At 35.2% G+C, this 20089-nt stretch overlaps 2 protein-coding genes across 8 annotated transcripts in view; both read left to right on the forward strand.

The window, feature by feature from the left end:
- The first annotated feature begins 2200 nt into the window (after positions 1-2200).
- On the forward strand, positions 2201-3495 carry LOC128210244 (uncharacterized). The gene has a single exon (XM_052914461.1). The coding sequence runs from the start codon at positions 2230-2232 to the stop codon at positions 3250-3252; it is 1023 nt and encodes a 340-aa protein (XP_052770421.1). The 5' UTR covers positions 2201-2229; the 3' UTR covers positions 3253-3495.
- Positions 3496-6597: 3102 nt separating this feature from the next.
- The window catches only part of LOC128211188 (regulator of G-protein signaling loco-like), a 62112-nt gene continuing 48620 nt past the window's right edge, over positions 6598-20089 (forward strand). For 2 of the 7 annotated variants that reach the window (XM_052915650.1, XM_052915651.1), the window contains exons 1-5: positions 11429-11711; positions 13564-13686; positions 15175-15344; positions 17293-18041; positions 18635-20047. In XM_052915650.1, the coding sequence (XP_052771610.1) occupies positions 11438-11711; positions 13564-13686; positions 15175-15344; positions 17293-18041; positions 18635-20047 (2729 nt within the window). In that variant the 5' untranslated portion in view covers positions 11429-11437. Of the gene's footprint in view, positions 6775-11423; positions 11712-13563; positions 13687-15174; positions 15345-16452; positions 16567-17292; positions 18042-18634; positions 20048-20089 lie in introns of those variants that run through there. The other 5 variants (XM_052915654.1, XM_052915657.1, XM_052915656.1 and 2 more) reach the window with 5 other exon arrangements.

Below are 20089 nucleotides of genomic sequence, written 5' to 3' on the forward strand. Positions count from 1 at the left end.
AGCCTTTCTAAATACAATGTATCGGCTAGTGGGATTACTCGAAATTCTCGTGCACGATCCGCTTACAAGCATAAGAAGACACTTTTTCAATAGCTGTGCTGGGGGTATAGTCGTTTAACTGCAGAAATCAATGATATTTTGCAAAAGTCTAACAGTGCCAATATTACCATTTTAAGTTAAGACTATGCAAATAAAAAAGATTGGAATGATAACGATAGCAATACTTTCCTTTGGCCGTTAGAGCTAGAAACTACAATTAGCTATCTTTTATATCCCTATACAATTATATATATACTAAAACGGAAAAGAATCATATGTCAGAACAAAAGTCTGATTAAGAAAAAAATACGATTCATATAACGTTTTACGGTACGGTTATCTTAGGCTACCTTTAAGCGTCATTAACTGCTTATAGAAACGAAATGATAAGCCATTAAAGGCAGTGCCATAAATCGTCGAGATGGTCGTTGTCCCCATGGCATGATTTTCGGGACGAACTTTAACGAAATCGTGATAGTAAGAGCTATTCTAAACGAAGAACACTTTTTATTGACTGATTACTGATAAGTATTAACATTACGAATTATGCCATTCTGTTGTTTAAGTCAGTTTCATGGTTTCTGTTTGTAAGCTGGTTGAAGGTTGCCTTTAATGGAAGCAATTTGCATCAGTTCATATACGAGTCTAGTAGTAGATTAATAAATAATGCTAATAATTAAACACCTTTACAGTAATTTCAAAAAGTTGAAAGGTATTGAATTATTATATGATCGTCGAATGGACAGTGAGCCACGTTAAAATACGACATATTCTTTGTTATTTATTTCCATGAACGCGTCGACGCGGTTGCGACTACTACGTTTACTGCGTCTGTTCGACGCACGCCTCCAGCATTGAGAGTGTTAGACGGTTATATTCACTGTGTGTATACCACGTGATAAATTACGTCATATATGCTACATCAGAAGGCTAAATTTTGCTTAAAATGAAGACTTAAATCAAAGATAACGTTTCTTTTACAACACCATCTTAAATGAAACAGTCTATGACGCTTAAAGAGCCCCGCCTTCGTTTTATTATTGGAGTTTGATAAGGTGATTAGTTTCATCAAACACTCCAGAATAATCTTTTGACAGTGCTCCGTCAGACGGTCGTATTGTGAAAAGGTTTGTCGAAGTGTTTTAAGAAACTATTTAACTCTCAATCAAACTCTGGTAAAAGACCGAAGGCGGGGCTCCGTAAGCGACTTAAACTGCGCTATGTTTCATTTAAAATGGTGAGAGAAAATAGGAAAGTTATTTTTGTTTAAAGTCTGTTTAAATATTGCCTTCCGACGTAGCATTTATGACGCAATTTATAACGTGGAATACACACACTGTATATTGAAGCGTACCTGTTCTGGTTGTGGCGGTGCGCGTGGACATAATTGAGGGTTGACTGTGTTTCAAGTTTTGGCTCATTTTCATCCATTTGATCATACGTTGTCATTCCACTAAATTACTAACGCAATTTCGATGTATATTTTTTTTTGTATTCAAAAATATAACGAATAAATCGCAACTCTTCTCTCAGCATGTAGCGACATGGCCACAAAAATCCCCAATTAAAAAGCGCTACTATTGTGTTTATATGTACGTAAACCATATGTGTTTTTGTTTTGTTTTGATCATTAAAGCTGCACTTTCACAGATTGAACAATTTGAAAACTTTTTTTTATTCTTTGTCATGGAACGAGCCAATTTTTGCGAAAATCCATAGAAACTAGTTTTATAAGACTCCTGACAAAAAATCAGATAGCAGATTTTTATACAAAAGTTTAAAAATTGATGTTTTATGCATATTTTCTTAAACTGTTCAGAATTTTTTTCGAACGGAAATATGAAATCTACGATCTGAATTTTTGTCAGCAATCTTATATCATTGGTTTGAAGATATTTGCTCTTTCCAAGACAAAAAATAAAAAAAGTTGTTAAAATGGTCAATCTGTGGGAGTGCAGCTTTAAATCCAAATGATTTTGAATAAGAGTGTCACTTTAATACTTATTGCGTGAGTATTTATAGAAGTCAAAACTCATCGACTGCGCTATTAAAATACCCGGAGGCAATATTTATTGATATTGATAAAATCAGAGTGTTTCCGTGTTTTGATATCACAAACAACAGTTTAAAATTTAATTTTGAAATAACATGATGGTGTAGATAGAAAAAAAACAACAACACAAAATCGAAATGAACATGGATTTATTGACAGTTAAAACTGTGTTTGTAATTGTCTTAAGCGCGTTTCAGCTGGTGACGTCATTTCCAAGCGGACCACCAAGAAGCGCATGCGTGAACTTACTTCCGGTTCATATGAAAGGTGGGCAGCGGCTGCGGCCCCAGAACACCTCGTGCCCTTACTCCATTACAGTGAACGTGACGTCATATGGTCCAGGGAGCGTCATATCCATAAGGGTACACAGTTATGTGCGGGCGATGTTCCGGGGACTGATGTTACAAGTGCGGCCGCTGCCGAATAAAAATGGCGAATCTTATAAAGACGAGCCTCTAGGAACGTACATCAGAGAGGTGGAAAATGTGAGGATGATGACGTGCGGAAATTCCCTGGACACCATCGCCCACAAAGACGGTTTTTCAAAGATAGAAGCTAAGTTCGTCTGGACGGCGCCCCTGATGACAAAAAATGACGTCCAAGTGACGGCAACTATTCTTAAAAACTTTACCCATTTCTGGTCTGACGTCAAGTCTCCGCCGATTCGGATTAACAGAGAACCCGGCACTCAACTTCCGGTGGAGACACTAGAAAAGCCATGGGTTAAGGAAATAGTTATGTCCGCGGAGGCGCGAAATGATAAGAAAATGGCACGGAAGTTAGTGAAAGATCGGTTTGAGAAGGGGCTTAAAGGCGTCGTCGATCCCAATGGGTATATTATGGTGAGCTACGTAGCGGACTTGCTTCCGTTCGAGGACAGATGGGCGGTGGCGCAGCAAGTGATTACGTCAAACCTTGAGGCGTCACAGAGTCTAGAGACGTCACTTGACGTCACGGAGGATGAGTTCGATACGAAGGTGCGAAGACCTGGGGCGATTGGAATCGAGGTGCCGGTAGGAATCAAAGTGGTTGAAGGCAATTCGACAGTCGGAAAATCAGACTATGTGAAGTTTTTACGGGAAGTGATTCACGGGGACCATTCACACATTAAGGAACTTACAAACATTGTTGAAGATGGTGACCAAGGAATCCAACACTGAGGCTGTATTTTTAGCTTGGTGTCATCATAGATAAGCTTAAATGTCGCCCATTTCTATATGGCAAATATGTAACTATCGATAATGGTTCGGAATAAAGTGAAACATGACCCTTAATTCAAGCAAACGATTGGTTGGGCGAAAATAATATTAAGAAAATAAGTTTGTCTACATAAGTGTCACAATACTGATTTATAATTTAACATTCGAATCACATACCGCTGTTAGAATTGCATGAATTGAATTGACAAGTATGTGCTGTATTGTGTACGTTTCTTATTGACCATGATTAAAAGCTATCATTACTTTGTTCGTATGTTGTTGTACTAATGTTATTAAAATTGCACAGTATAATTAGTATACCCCATCTAATAATCATGCCAATTATATAAATTTATTGAGTGCAAGGGGAATAATAGTGATTGGAACTACTAACTGGAGTTATCTCGCCTGTTGACAACATCCATCCTCAGTAACAATTTTGATGAAAAAGGGGCACAATTGCGGAGAACTTAATCCGGTTAACAAGAAAAATAAAGCCTACTGTATTTTCAACAGAACAGAACAGATATTTTATTAAGACTTGTACAATGTACATCATCTTCTTAACCACAAATGGATAATAAATAAACAAACACATGGTATGACATAGGTGATACATTCTATGAGATAGAATCATAAATACCTTAAAAAAAAGTATATATTCAAATCAGGTGAAAATGAACAAAACTATTATAATTAAAAATCAATATTTAAAGTTGATCTTCTAATACGCAGAGCTTGTTTAACAAATAAAGATAGTTTTATAAGTTCTTGTTTATTTCTTGTGTTTAACAGTTCAATGAACTTAAAAACATACGGACGTAAATAATAATACCGTTTTATGTATTTCTTTCTTATAGTTTCAAAACGTGTACACATACAAATAAAATGCAACGCAAATTCAACGCAAAGGGAAATAACTCAGTTTTATGATGGCGATTCATTGAAATGGACATGCCAATAAACAACTGTCCGCAATTTTCAAAATGATTAAACTGTAAATGCGTGTATATATTGTCTGCACTTTGCACAAACCAATCTTTAGGTAAACGGGACATAACTCTTGTGTTTCTGCGAGGATTCGTCTGGTGATCGAACTTGGCCTGGGCAGTCATGCTGAGAGACACTGCCACAAAGTTTCATCATAATCGGATATTTTTTTTTATTATTTGTCGCCGTATAAGTTGTTTCGTAGAATAACAAGTTTATAAATGTGTGTTCTTCCATATGCTTTCTATTTCTTGTGTTAAAATGGAGAACAGCTTAAATTGTCGAGTAATTGAAACAACGAACACAGTAAGCAAAAATATTGTTGATGAATTAATTATTATTAAAACGTAAAGAAGAAAAATAATGGACACAAAATGTTAGTCAATGCTCATTCAGAGCAAGTGGCAAAACAAGAGAATAAGTTGAGAAATATATATACGAAATGTTAGATACACAGAGACGTCAGCAATGTTTTAACTGTGTGCTGCTTCAACTAAAGAAGACATATTTACAGAATAAGGATAATTTTGTCAAAGTTGATTTATGAGTGCAGATAAGCAATGGACAATAATTAAAGCTGCACTCTCACAGATTTACCATTTTTACAACTTTTTTTTATTTTTGGCTTGGAAAAAGCAATTTAATGTTTGGCGTAAATATCTGCAAACCAATGATAAACTGAAGATTGCTGACAAAAGATCAGATCGCAGATTTTCATATTACCGTTCGAAAAGTAATGTTTTATGGCTTACACATTTACCAACGGTTAAAAAAAATGCATAAAACATCAATTTTTGGACTTGAATAAAAAAAATCTGCGATCTATTTTTTGTCAGCAGTCTTATATAACTGGTTTCTATGGGTTTTCGCAAAAAAGCCTCGTGCAGCTTTAAAAGTATCGTGACTATTACAATACAAACTATCTTCTTTTTTTTGTTGTAACAAAATTTAAATGTGAACTAGTGAAATTCAATTCCTATTACATGAACAGAGAAAAGGTTGCATGTTCTACACGCATTTTCAACATGACCGGTCGGTATATTCAAACACGTTTAAAGTGAAAGTTTAACCAGAATTGAGATTGGGTAATGACGTTAAAAAAATAGTAGTATACACTCACAATAAATGGTTCTTCGAACAAAAACAAAACAAAACAGACAGCACCCCCCCCCCCCCCCCACCACCCATTGTTTTAGACTTTGCATCGTTATGTAACCATTTCAATTGGAAGAAAATGTGTTTCTGTATTTATAAATGTAACCATTTTTTATCGAAAAAATGTCATACAACCTCAAGGCGCTACAAGTGGTACAGACAACATGTATGATGTCTAATGGGCTACGAGGAAACTATTTCCTTGAAATGTTCAGTGGTTTAACTCGTTTTTACTTAATAATTCTGTGTATGATGCTATTATATTATTGTCTGCACAAGAAATAAACTTAACCTAGAGTCGTATCCATAAAGCATCTTAATTTGTCAACAAAGTTGAATTTAAAAGCCCCCACCAACAACAATGTTTCTACACTAAAAAATGATAATAAGCAAGCAACAGATTCGTAGAGGCATATGAATAAATTTCAAGAAAAAGGAGTGTATTTGAAGAATGCGTTGTTTAAAAAATCGAAGAATTTCATTAACTAAGAGGCTTTAATATAAAAATATAAATACGTCCAATGGACCTTATATGTACATCCTGGGACCAATAACAAATCCTACTCCTAGGTACACCGTGTACCTAGTCCAAATAATTGTACGTTGACGGATTTTTTTACGAATTTTGATATGGCAAATAATTCAAGAAGGAAGAATCCCGTATAACACGTCTATTATTTTAGACTAACCGTGGACCATATTAGACTTCATCAAGATTCATCAAGACTTAATCATATTCAATTATTGCCTGTATGATATAAAGCTGACGATGCTATCAACGCCGCCTCAAGCAGTACCTTTAACATATATATTATACATATCAACATAAAAGTTTTACTGATGCGAGACACAAATGGTTTCAAATTTAAACAAGACAAAAGCAGAGCAAAATGCTAACCGGCGGTCAAACAAGACCCCCATCCCATCCTTTCGAATTTTTTAATTTGAACTCATTTTGCCCAATGAAGTATAAAAGCCGTCTATCACCAGACTATATATAACATTCTCTAGGCAATATAACAACTTTAATCGGTAATACAAAGAAGGACCGCAGAAATCCGCACTTTAAACATGACTGGAACTGTAATATTTAAACCAATGAGATGCTCAGATTTTATCACGTGACCGAATTTAATCGTCGGCCATCTTTAGCCGCTGAAAACAAAACAATAAATTTGAACGAAACAAGTTAATTGTTGGCAAATTTATATGCAAAATGCAAATCTCAAATACAAAACACATATGAGGTAGAATCTGCTTTATCTATGGACCACTTCCTTCTACAATTGCAAGAGCAGAACCCAAGCTTTTTCTAAAATTACCAATGTAAACAAACAGGTGCGTGTTGTTGAAATCAAATTGAAAAGAATTTTATTGATATAAATTGAACTGTGTGTACTTTGTTTATACTTTCATTATATACACTATTTGTAATAGTTACTTGATAAATTAATGTGAGTTAACATATTCTGTGTTTTGTAGTTTTGGCTGAGATTCTTTTTAAAATGAATTTGTGTTTATACATCTGTCAGTTGAATTGAAAGGGGTTTCGTACTCAATCACTTTCGTACCATTTTAAAACTAAAAACAGGTAACAGGTATACTTTAAGCTCAGTATAACAAATATAGATGTACTGCTTTCCATAGATATCCTCAGCCCATCTGTCACTGGGGGTTTTGCCCCGTATCTCAGTACACCCTCTAGATGGCGGGGCAGGTAGTGGTGATCAGTCACTACCTCGTCTGTGTCTAAAGTTGGTTCACTGCGTAGTAGCCATAGCCAACTGGATGCTCTCTCTGCAGCTCTCCCAAAAGCGTAGACAACAGCCTCTCTGACTCATCTTTTGATGCCCATAGTTCCCACTTTTTTCCACACTGACTGTGATGGAAAGCCTCTACATCCAACTTCCACTGGGAAACCACGTCTTCCAACCCCTCTCTCTACATGTGTTCACCATGGCTTGATATTTCCCCTTCTTCAGCTTGTTCGCCTCCTCACTTCTCTCTTCCCAGGGTACCGTTAGCTCCATCAATACAGCCAGCTTTGGAGACCTCGACCAAATAACTATGTCTTGCCAAAGAGTGGTATGGGTCACTTCCTCGGGAAACTTCCAACTTTTCCCTAAGTCATACCAACATTTCCCAGTATTGAGATTCTTGTTGGACACCCTGCATGTTGTTGTTGTAGGATTCTTTTCCCAAAGAAAAATAGTTATGTACTGCTTTAGCTATGCCTTGGTGAGTTGTGTCACTCATTGTTGTTGGCATCATTATTGTGCACTTTACCTTGGCCATAACTCAAAAATTGTTTAAGATATTCAAATAAAACTAAAAACACCTATACTTCCTCAATCTTTGTCTTTTAAACTAACCAGCCATTCAGGCTACTGTTATTGAAAATTTACAGTACCTGCCCGAAAAAAATATTTAACCACCAACTGATGTATGTAATTGGTAGACTGTTAATGCTCAAAAAGACAAATCTTTACATATAGAATCGTTTAATTGAAACATATTACACATGATACGACACAGGAATCTTTTATTTATTCTTTGCTTACATAAATAGCATGTTTTCAATTTTGCTTCAAACTGCTTCTTTAATGTTGTTCTTTCCTCGTGTGTCACTCTCCCTCCTGAATTAATTGCATCAGGCTGATTCTCGTACACATACTTCAATTTGGCAAGCAATGTCATAGAAGTAAGTACAGTAAGAAGGAAAGCGGAAACAAAATTAGCACATTACTTTTGCTAATTATTGAGGTTTGACTGTAAAAAAAGAATAGACAAGCGTTTGCTTCACTGCACTCTTGTTTCCACCATTAACTACATTTTTTTGCGCGCTTATGAAGATACATTATTATATGAAAAAGTTGAAAAGCAAAGTTTAACTCTAGACAGCTTATACTTTGGTAGTCAAGACTACCTGATCATACATCTAGGTGCCGGACTCTGAGATAAAAAGTTGAATAATTGTTTATAAAATTGTACATATTTTTACTGGTCAACTTGTGTATAATGTGCTTAATCAGTGCATCAGTTACTTCCCTTTGAACTTTGAACTGATTGAAATTAATGACATTGATTTACATCTCACTCATTGCTTTGCACTTAACTGTAGATACATGTAGCCCAACACCCTTTATAACTGCAATTTTGTGAAGTTGGAAAATTCTTAGAGTTTGAGAGGCATAAACTGCCATGTTTCAGAGGAAAACTTCCAATATTGATGTCAAGGAAGCTCATACTTCAAGTTTCAAGTTCTTAATGAAGCCCTGGTTATATAAAAAGAACAATGATTGAAATGGAAGGCTGTCTGGTTCTCCCAAGTATTAAATATATTTTTTTAAATTACATAAAATTGTATTGAACATATTATAATTCAATGTGAGTCTGTGTTTTCTGCATCCTAACAATAATTTATAACCCCCCATAGAAATTTTTAAGGGGGGTATATTGGAGTCACCAAGCGTTTGGTTGGTCTTTCTGTTTGGGAGGAAGTCTGTTGTAACTTATTTGTTGAGCCAAGGTTGAATTTCCATAGCTTAAGATCGATTATTCTGAAACTTGGTGTATATGATCACCATGAATTGTTTGTGTACATATAAAGTGCTTTACTCATTTTGTGTTTTTTTTTGCCGCCACTTTGTTAAAGAGTTATGGCCCATTACTGAATTTGACCATTATAGTGAAATGGGGTTTGGTTTTATTTGTTACTTATTATTATAATTTATGGTATAAACAACACCTCACAGATTGGTTATATATCTGATTAGTTATTTGTTAGGAAGATTTCTGCATTGTGGAAGTAAATATGTTGAAAAAAATGTCATTTTGGTGGGGTCCAAGGGAAAAGTCATTTATTTTGTAAAAGTGACAATGTTTTTAAAATTATGAGGATTTATAATTTCATTTTGCTTGTGATCCCACAGAATGTACATTCATATCAATCACAGAAAAATAGGTAAACTTTTAGGATAATACAAATACTGAGTTTCATCTCATGAATTTCAATTTGCAATAGATTTGGATAAGCTAGTTAATTATTGTAAGAGCTTGTTGACCAAGGGAAATTAATGTAGTGCGCTGAATAATGATGTTTGTACAATCAAAATTCAGTGAAATATACAAGTAAACTGCTGGAATGTTTAAGAAAAATTCTGATTTTGTTGATAACATTAAATAATTTTGTGGTGAATGTGTATAGAGATATAGAAGGTCTTTTGTCTTCCTTAATAAGTGGTGTGATTTTGGTTGGAGGAAAAAATAACTTAAATAAAAAGATATGTAAAGATAATGACTATTAAAAGGATTTATTGTGATAAAAACAAACATTTATAGATGTGCAACTGTGTGAAAATGTTTAATGGCAACATTTCATCAAATGATTTTTGCATTTAAAATTAAAAAATGTCCTTAAATTACAAATAATTTCTTTGAACAATAATTATTTATTAAAAAAAAGTGAACTTAGCTTTTTTTGCAAAGTACCTTTAGAGCTTTTTTTGCGTAAACATTTTGAAATTATTGATAAAATATTTACTTTAGAGCTCTGTTTTGAGCTGTTGATGGTTTTTATCATTTAATAAATTAAATGTTATCAATTCCCTTTAGAGTGGCACAATATATGATTTTATAAAGTTTAAAGCAATTGACTTTAATGATAAAAAAGAATACATGGTTTATGTACAGATTATAAAATATAAGCAATTTTTCAGCCTTTTACTGTGAAATTTGTGGGCACATGTCAATCACTTAATATATATATATATATATATATATATATATATATATATATATATATATATATATATATATATATATATATATATATATATATATATATACACTGAAAAGTTTATAAAGAGTATATATCAAGCTATTAATTTAAAAAAGATATTTATAAAGGCTAATATTATCCTTTTTATTATTAATGTCAAATGTATTAATAAAACATGATAATGCATTATAATTAATAAATATTTCTGGCAGGCATCAACCTATAAATATTGTGCACCTTTAGATTATGCAGAATTTGTTTGTTGATAAAGCGCAATAAGGAAATAGCAGTTATTTTCATAAGATTGATTTGTTACAAGCAATTTGTCTCACCTTTTTAGTACTATGTATTATGATCCTAAAGAAAAGTCTATCTATAATCATAATGGATGTTTTATCACAAAATTATGATGAGCCATCTCACTTGAACGAAAGAAGAAAAGTAAACTTTTGGTAGCTTTCCTTATTACGATTTCTTTTATAACATTGTTGATATTTAGTGTAATAGTATAAAAGGGTTCAAGCTTACTGAATTCCTGTGATAAATCATTAATCGGCTATTATAAAGGAGGATTTTTAGCTATTGATTGATATATCAGATAAACTGTTTATAACATATTATTGCTCGTAATGGTTCTATTATTTTTATATTGAAACGAAAGGAATATATGCTTTGGTGCATTTAATATGCTTTTAAAGCAGAAAAAAATGGGTGATGTTGCTTTGCTAAAATTGTGTTCCTCATTGATACATTTACAGTGAAATAGACTTGAAAAAGATGCTCTTTTTTTATTCAAAATAGAAGGAATTTAAATATGGGGAAATTAGTGAAAATTCAACCTGCTTTTTAAAAAGCACTTGCAATGCAATTTTCATTAGTGATTGGACGATTAACTCTTGCATATTTTGAATTACCAAAGTTGATCGACTGGGATGCAGAATTGGTATATTGTGTGACTGACGGCTATTTCGCATCATAGGTTACTATTAAATGCTTGGTTGGAAATGGTGTGGATTTATAATACCAGTAGATTTGTAAACTTTGGATGACTTGATATGTAACAGTGTAACCTTTTTAACGTTAATTATAGCGTTTTAACATACCATGAAAGGTTTTTTTATGATGTTAAACGTGGTTTAGCATTGATGAAAAAAAACGACGCAAAATTAAATGATGGTGGTTCTTGATGTTAATGTTAACACAAATAACAGTGGTTTAAAAATGGATAACATAATGAAACAATTCAGTAAAATGCCTAAGGATGTTAACATAATACAAAACAATCTGACCAGAAAGGAAAAACAAGTGAATGCGCAATACAATGGTAAAGACAGAAACACACATATTTGTGAACAGTTTGGTGACGCAACTAGAGACAGAGTTCTTGATGGTTGTGAGGATAATTTGGTCGAGAATGGGGATAATTTAGCAGAAAACTTGGATTCAAGTGCGAATTTAACTCCGGTTAAATTGGTCATTCACGATGCATGGTGCGGTGAGTCATGTGTTAAATGTACCGCTCGGGAAGTTGAAATCAAAGTTAACTTTCCAATTAGGGATTCAAATTTCAGACGCTTTTTGATATACCATATTTGCCCTATTGAAGTAGGGTGCACTGAAGCTATGAACTAAGCATTTCTTGTAATTATTAAAAATTTTGTGTGGCTGTCCATAATAAAATAAGATAGCTGGTAAATAACCTAAAATACAAAACAGAAGCTTGTACAATACTAATAAAAAAATATATAATTTATAGTAATAATATTTTATTTTTAGTTTTTAGTAATAAAATATGATGGTAGTTACAGTGGTATACGTTGCATTTTTGAAAGTTTTCCGTGAGGATAAGCATTTTTTCTTCAAGAATGTAACATTTTACCCACACATAGACCCCCTTGTGCTTCTCTAAGGGCATTTGTGTCTAGGAGGACAAGTCCAACATTTGTGAATTGAAAATTAAGGTGTTTAAAAACAAATTAAGGCTGTAAAGAGAACGTAAAAAGATGGGGAAATGGGGGTTATCCCCATAAGTCAACAGGGTCTTAAAAGGAATACGTGAGACAGCTACCCATGAACAGAACTCATTGAACTATTCATGAACTATTCATGAAGGTTAAATGGCCACCCATTAAGTCATGAACCATTCATGAATGGTTCTTGAACAAATATGTTCATGAACAATTCATGAATAGTTCATGGCTGCATTTGTTCATGAATGGTTCATGAACTCATCTTTTCACAATTTTTTGTAAAAGTGGCCATTTAACATTCATGAATAGTTCACAAATAGTTCATGCACTTGGTTCATGAACAGTTCAAGAAAAGAACATGAATCATTCATGAACAATTTAAAACATTTCGCGTATGGGGTATTTCAGCTACATTTCAGACCAATAGTACAATTCTTATGTTCCTCTTCAGAAAAAATATCATTAACCTGTCCATTATGAAGAGAATGGATGAATTGAAAAAAAATAGAAATGAGGAGGTGGTGATACATTTTCATACTTTTCAAACTACCTGCACAAGAATAATTACTCAGTTCTACTCATAAGCATGACATTTATAATCTCCCTTGGTTTTTAGCCCCCGAAATAATCACATGTCAACATGATTTTTTTATGATTTTTGCTAAGGAAATATTACTTCAGTTGATAAAATTGGTAGAATTCACCAAATATAGCATAGTTTATAGCTTTTTACCGTCTCCGTGGCCTTGTGGTTAAGGCGTCCGCCTACGGAGCGGGAGGTCGAAGGTTCGAGTCTCACAAGGGGCTTGTTCTGACATGGCCGGTTGCCAACCCAGCAGCTAGTTATATCGAGGGGTACCGATTGCGCCTGGCATTTGGGATAAGGAATCGGGGTAAAGATGTTCACGAATGTAGGTGTCTCATAAGCCCAATGGGCTGGCCCTTAACTAAGAGGGGTGACACTATAATAAACAAACACACACTTTAGCTTGTTTGTTCCAATAATATTAAAGAATTATCTAAGCCTTCGCGTTGTCGTCAGCGTTATTGGCATTGATGTGGAAAAACTAATACATTGCTCGTTACTCAAAATGGATCAAGATATTCAAATAACATTTGATACACTTCATACCTCTGACCATTTGCAAGGCACACATAACTCTTCCTTAATAATTGTCCAGTTATTGCCCTTTTTCATTTCTTAAAAAAACAGTGCATTGGGGTTTGCATTGTGGGCCCTTGTTTATGATTTGTGTTGCAGGAATAATTCCATAGTGAATTTGATCAGTAGAATCCACAAAATAAGTTATTTTTAGTACAATGGTATCAGTGCTGTGTACTTATGCCTGCAATACATTTTGCATACCATTTTTCCAGAGTTGACAATGTACCCTCCCCAGCAGCTTCATCAGCCAAGACGGCGGAAGAAACGCCCAGCCCATGGGCTCAAAACAGTGGAAGTCAGTCGCGGCAAGTCTGGATACGGGTTTACCATCTCGGGTATGCTAAGTTCATTCCTTTAACTAAGAATATATAATTTGGTTGATGCTGATTGCAATGAGACTTATAGATTATTTTTAGTTTGTCTGTTTTTCAATAAAAAGGTGAGGAGAAAACATTTTTTTTGCCCTGTTGTTGTTGTAGCCATTGTGTTGTTGATATAGCTTTGGTGTTGTTGTCGTTGCCATAGGTGTTCTGTGAAAACCTAAATGTTGGCCATGTGTAAACCTTTAAAGAAATGAACATGTCCTTATTTTTACTATGACAATGTCCATAAGGTGGAACAAGTTTCATAAATCTAGTTTATACTGTTATTAAGGTCAAAATAAGAAAAAGAGACAAGTAAAGTAAAAATCTAACATGAGTTTAGTTTGTTGGCAGTTTTTCTACCTATCTTTTAACATGCACTTTGTTCATGAAGGAAATGTCTTTTCAGTCTTCGCTCTTGCTATTTATCAAATTATTTTGGCAAATGCAAGTTTAGGAATATTAATACTTGTACTGTAAGCACTATTATCGAAACGTACAAAAGTGACGGCTTACATAATTATAGGTTTGCAGTTTTTCCATACAGTAATTGCACTGCTGTGTATTTACAAATGCATGATCATGTCCTGTCCATGTAATTAGCATTACTTACGTAATTCCAAATTCCAAACTGCTGATCAAGTAATTGTTAAGCGCTTCATGTAGAATGTTGCATGACTTTGAACACCAGTTTCAGTTTTATTGTCTTAAAAGTTAACTTCCTTTTTAAGAACGAAAAATAAAATGTTTTTAGTTTGAGAAGTAGAACATAATATTTTCCTCTTCCATGAAAAGATATTTATTTAAGCAAAGGGTTTGATATATATTTTGACATTAGGTCAATGTCCTACTGCCATCTATAAGTAATAAACATCAACATCTTTCTGCATTAGCAACAAATTGACATTGATATTTTATGTTTTCAGCTACTTATATGTCTTGAGCACTGAGTTACATGAATTGCATTACATTATTGACTATTGGCCCAAGCCCCTTTTTCCCCTATTGTTTTTAGGGGCTATAAGTTTACTTTTTAGTTTAGTAGTTAATTTGTAATTTCTTTCAGCTTGATTGTGACTAAAGCTTTTAGCTTATAGATTTACTTTCTAGTCCATTTTCTAGGTAGAAACCAGTACTGGTGTTGCTTTTTAAGAGACCATGAGGAAGTTTCCTTAGTGGGGATCAAACCCACAACCTCTTGGATGAGGGATGACACCTATACCACTAGACCACTCTCAAACCCACAACCCCTTGGTAGAGGGGCAGACACTAAACATCTAGACCACTCTCACTCTGGTGGGGATTGAACCCACAACCCCTTGGTAGAGAGGCGGAAACCTATACCACTAGATTATTTTCATCCTTTTAGTTTACATTTATATTTTCTGTCTTAGCTGTAAGTGAATATTAATGTAATTCGGTGCTAGATATAAGTCTTACATTAATGTTGTTCATCTTCAGGTCAGCATCCGTGTGTGTTGAGCTGCATTGTAAACAACAGCCCCGCAGACAAAGTGGGTCTGCGTCCCGGTGACTACCTCATCTCAGTAAACGGACTTGACGTCTCTCGACACAGCCATGACGATGTCGTCTGCATGGTCGGCACCTCCACAGGAACTCTTACCATCCAGGTATGAACAAAACAGGGGCCCACATTCATAAAGCTTTTTAAGTCTTTTCTTAACCTAAGTTGATTTCCTAAGATTTTTGAAGCCATATTGAAAAAAAAAGAATAATTGTTTTTTTTTGTAACAAAAATATTTGTATATTCAATAAAATCAATGAAAATAAAGTATTTCAGATATTAATACAGTAGGTTATTATAAGAATATCACCAGCGAGAAACATAACTTCAGAAATTCAGGGCTCTCCCGAGGGGGTGACTTGGGCGAAGTGGCAATTTCAAATTGACTTAAGTTAGGAGATGACTTAAGTTTTTTGATGAATACTTGAATCTAAAAAGTGTGAATGCAGATGACAATTTTTTATATAAAAGTTTGTCTTTTTTTTAAGTATGAATTTCATTAAGTGCGAAACCCAAGACAAAAGTATGAGTCCTTATGCAATAGTGTGAGCTGCTTAATATGAGTAAGTGAGGATCCTTGAAAATGTTGATTTTATACTTGTACACTGATAATTGATATAATCTCCCTCAATAATTGCCTTCTTTGTTGATCAAGAGAACACATTGAATCAAAGTCCACATTCAGTTGTTTGTCCAGCGTAATCATGTGACTAGTAAACGTTTGCATTGGTTTAACAATTATGAATATTTATATAAGGGACCTGGGTGATTTGGCATAACTTGGCAAAAACTGTTAGATATAATCATAAAACTAAGAATGTATATTACCAATGACAAAATGCATATATATTTCAACTTCATAAGACCTTTTTAGCAAATAATGGACAGAGACTTAGTCTATCTACATATGGGAATTGTTTTTATTTGTACATTCTTGTATCATGAAATTGGTTAAATAGCTAACAAAATTGGTTATGTAATGAAGGAAAAAAGTTATATTCTGTTAATACTATTGCTTATAGTCTTGTTTTCTCAATTTCACTTGAACTCCACTATTTTGACAGCTTTACAAGTCATGTAAGATTATCCTATATTATCGTCCTTATCAGGAACAATATTATCTAAATTTTGATACATGGTATTAAGCAAATAGGGAAATTTTGTCATAATTTGGCTTTTGGGAAGTAGCCTTATTTCGGCCCATTTTGCATTTGTATAGAAAGTTAAGAAATCCTTATTTACTTACATGTCTATTTTTTTCTTTCTTTTTTCTTACTTCTAAATCATGGATATTTGTACAGTGTTTTTTAAACGATACAGTAGAATAGGTATGTATGAATGTTACTTTCATGTTTTGTGTATGTTGTTGTACCTACTGTTTGAATAAACGAAAATGTCCATTAAAAAGAAAAAAAAGAAGAAAGTAATCTTTATGTGATGTCACTCTGGGGAAAACATTTTTTCTTTATGCAAGCCAACTTGGTCAAATACAGAAAGCAGACAAGTGTTTGCATTGACTTAAGTTTTTCTAGTAACACTATTATATTTTTGCATTTTACTTTCTTGAGTGAGCATGAAATTGGTTGACCAATGGTCAAGTGAAGTGAGGAAACAGATTTTTTAATCATCATATCTGATCAACTTTTTCAAATTATTCATATGTATAATTTAACTGCTGATATAGGAAGTAATATACAGAGTAAAAATAACTGTGTTCAAAATTGAGAGCAGCCTTGTCTCGCAGATAGATTGGATTTGTTATTTTCTATATTAAGACTTAGATGTTAAATTGGCTGTTTAAGTGACATTCCTTTAATGCAAGGTCTCTTTTTATATCTTGCTGCAAGTTTAAGCCGTAATATGAATTGCCATAATAAGCTTAAGCACTGCACTGGTAAAACACTTTCAAGGCTTGCTCAAAATCTAGATATAATATAGCATCCATGTCAAAAAATGATGCCAAGAACTAGTGCAAGAATTCAGGCTTGTGCGTTTGATGAGTGTAATTTTGTTACATGTTGAAACTCAATGATAATTATGTTGTTGTTTTTTAGGTGGTAGAGAACTACAACAGCAGCGACTCCTCTGATGATGAACACTACCAGTGGGCCAAATCCAAGTACCGTGCCCGACGTGGCCACCGTGCTGACAAATACAGTGAGAAAATGGACAAACTTCTCGCAGACATAAGCAACCAGGATCGTCATTGTCCTGATGGCACCAGCCATGACCCAACCTCTCGGCCCCTAGCGGGAATGGATAAGATTGATAACAATAAAAAAGCTGATCAATTAAAGGCGCGATCATCAAGACCACGTCTTCACATGCCAGTGGGCGCCGAAAATCATGAAATTCAAGCTGTGGGGACTAGTTATATTGAAGCGGGTGCTACTAACATGTTCAAAGTACCTTTTCAGAAAAGTATTTCGTGTTCAAATGTGCCAGCAACATCGAGTGTTCCTACGCGTAATAGAGTCGAACCGAAGCAAGCGTTCATTAAGAGCACATCTCAGGGACAATTTAATGCAAAACAAACACCAACGAACCAACATTCGTACCCTTCTCGATCTCACGCCACTCCGCACCTTGCTCAGATGTCGCGGGCCAATATGTACGACCAATTTTCTCCAAACTCATTACAGCAAATAATTAACCATTCACTACACTCCTATAGTGCTGCAAATGAGGCATTTATTATGAATGAAGATGAGACTGACAGCGACGACGAAGATGATGATGATGAGGAGGAGGGTCCGTTCTCACCCGAAGGAGAGATGGTTAGGATCGTGGTGGGATATATTGGGTATGTAGTTACATGTAGATGTATGCATATAATGTGCCTTTTAATCAGACTTCTTTATTTAGTTTCGTTATCAGAAATTTTAGCTTATTTGTTTTTCGATGAAAAAATAAATCAAGGTATTGTGATAGTGTGGTATTGTTGTCTGCTTCGTAATTCAAAAACAATGGCCATAACTCAAAAGTCATAATTTATTTAAACGAAACTTGGTATACATGTTGCTAGAGACAATACACACAATATTAATATTATTTAAATTTGGAACAAATATATAAGTATTTATCTGGCCTTCTTATTTTTCCTTTATTTCTAGGAAAAATGGGATTTTAAAAATAAAATCACGCAACACAATTTTACACAGTCAGAAAGGTCCTGGTGGATGTTTCAATAACTGGTTTTAGTCCTAACTTCAATAATCTTTAATCTGTATAAACATCACAAATGGCAACACATTAAAATCGACAAAGATCTTTATAGAAACAGCCCCCAGACTTCCTTGGGAAAAAACAACAAAGATATCAAGTATTGCATAGATTTGTGATTTACATAGTAAGCATTTCAACTGTAGTGTTTAATAACATCTCAATTTATTTCAGTTCACTTGAGATGCCGGGAGATCCGAGCCAACCGCATGTGAGGATACAGTCCATACGGAATGCTGTGCGAAGACTCCGAGTTGAGCAGAAAATCCATACACTTGTTCTTATGATCGTCACCCCGTATCGGGGCGTTACGCTTGTTAATATGAGCGGGAAGGAGATAGCTTTCTATCCCGTGGAGCGACTGGCCTTCAGCGGGGTGTGTCCAGACGATAAGCGTTTTTTTGGTATCGTGACGCTGCGGCGGATGGCAGACAACAGTGATAGTGATGGGGCTTCCCGAGAGGAGACGCAGGGTTGTGCGTGCCACATCTTCATGGTCGATCCTGAGCTAACGGCTCATAACGTTCATGCAACAAAAGCCAGGTCGTTCGGCTTTGATTGCACTATGGCCCAAGGTACACAGCGATGTGTGGAGTTTCCGCGATCAACTACACCAATAATAATGTCGATCTCAAACTTGTACAAAGACAGACCCAATACCTCAGTGGAAAATGATATGGAGAGATCTCAGGTGTTCGCGAATCCAAATAGACAGATTGAGCATGTAAGGACCAGTAGTAGTAGCAGCAACAACAGTAATAGTGACAGTGGTCTAGGGTTATGTAGGGATGATAATCGGCCCAGTAGGGGTGTGGGTGTGGTGGTTGAAGATCCGACCCCTCCCCCTGTCCCTGCCCGGCCACAACCCCCACCTCCTCAGCTTCCTCAGGTCAAGTGGTCGGGTAACACAATGTACTTGATGGATGGACCAGTGAGACAAGCGAGAACCTCAAGCTCCAGTTTAGACCAGGTTGATACGACTCATACAAGTAGTAGATCGACAGCTACTCCGAATCTAGATGCTTCAACAAGTCCAGAAATGTTAGCCTCAAAAGATAAGCTGAATGTTCGAGCTTTGCCTGGAAAGTCGCCAGGAAGAAACAGTTTGCCAGGTGATGGATTTGAAGACCAGAATGCAGCAGAAAAGCTGCGACAGGGCATGCAGAAGTTGTTACAGACGCGTCAGAAGACCTCACCTCCTGATCACACCAGCAGTGACACGGAATCCCGCAGTTCACATACGGGTAGCGATCTCACTAGATCAGCATCAGATAGATTTGAACGGCCCGTCTCAGCACCTTTTAAATACTTGTCAAATGAGCATCATTCTGATAGTAAGCTAACAAAGAACAAATATAATCACATAAAGCAGGACTCAGACTCTAGTCTTGCGGACAAACTGTCTCCACGGGCGTTTCTCTCGTCAGCATTTTCTCCTGTTGAGGGTCGAAATTCAGCCTACAAAAAGGGTCGGTCCAAATCCCGCCCCCATCAGGAAATGAGGTCACCTTCGGCCCCGCCAATCCCCAGTTACCATGGCGATGATGAAGACAGCGATGAGGAAGGAGTCAACAGTATTATAAAGAGGTAGGTTAGTTTATGCTTACATTAAGCCACAATCTATCATAA

Source organism: Mya arenaria, chromosome 12 (genome assembly GCF_026914265.1).
Source record: "Mya arenaria isolate MELC-2E11 chromosome 12, ASM2691426v1".
Classification (NCBI taxonomy): Eukaryota; Metazoa; Mollusca; class Bivalvia; order Myida; family Myidae; genus Mya; species Mya arenaria.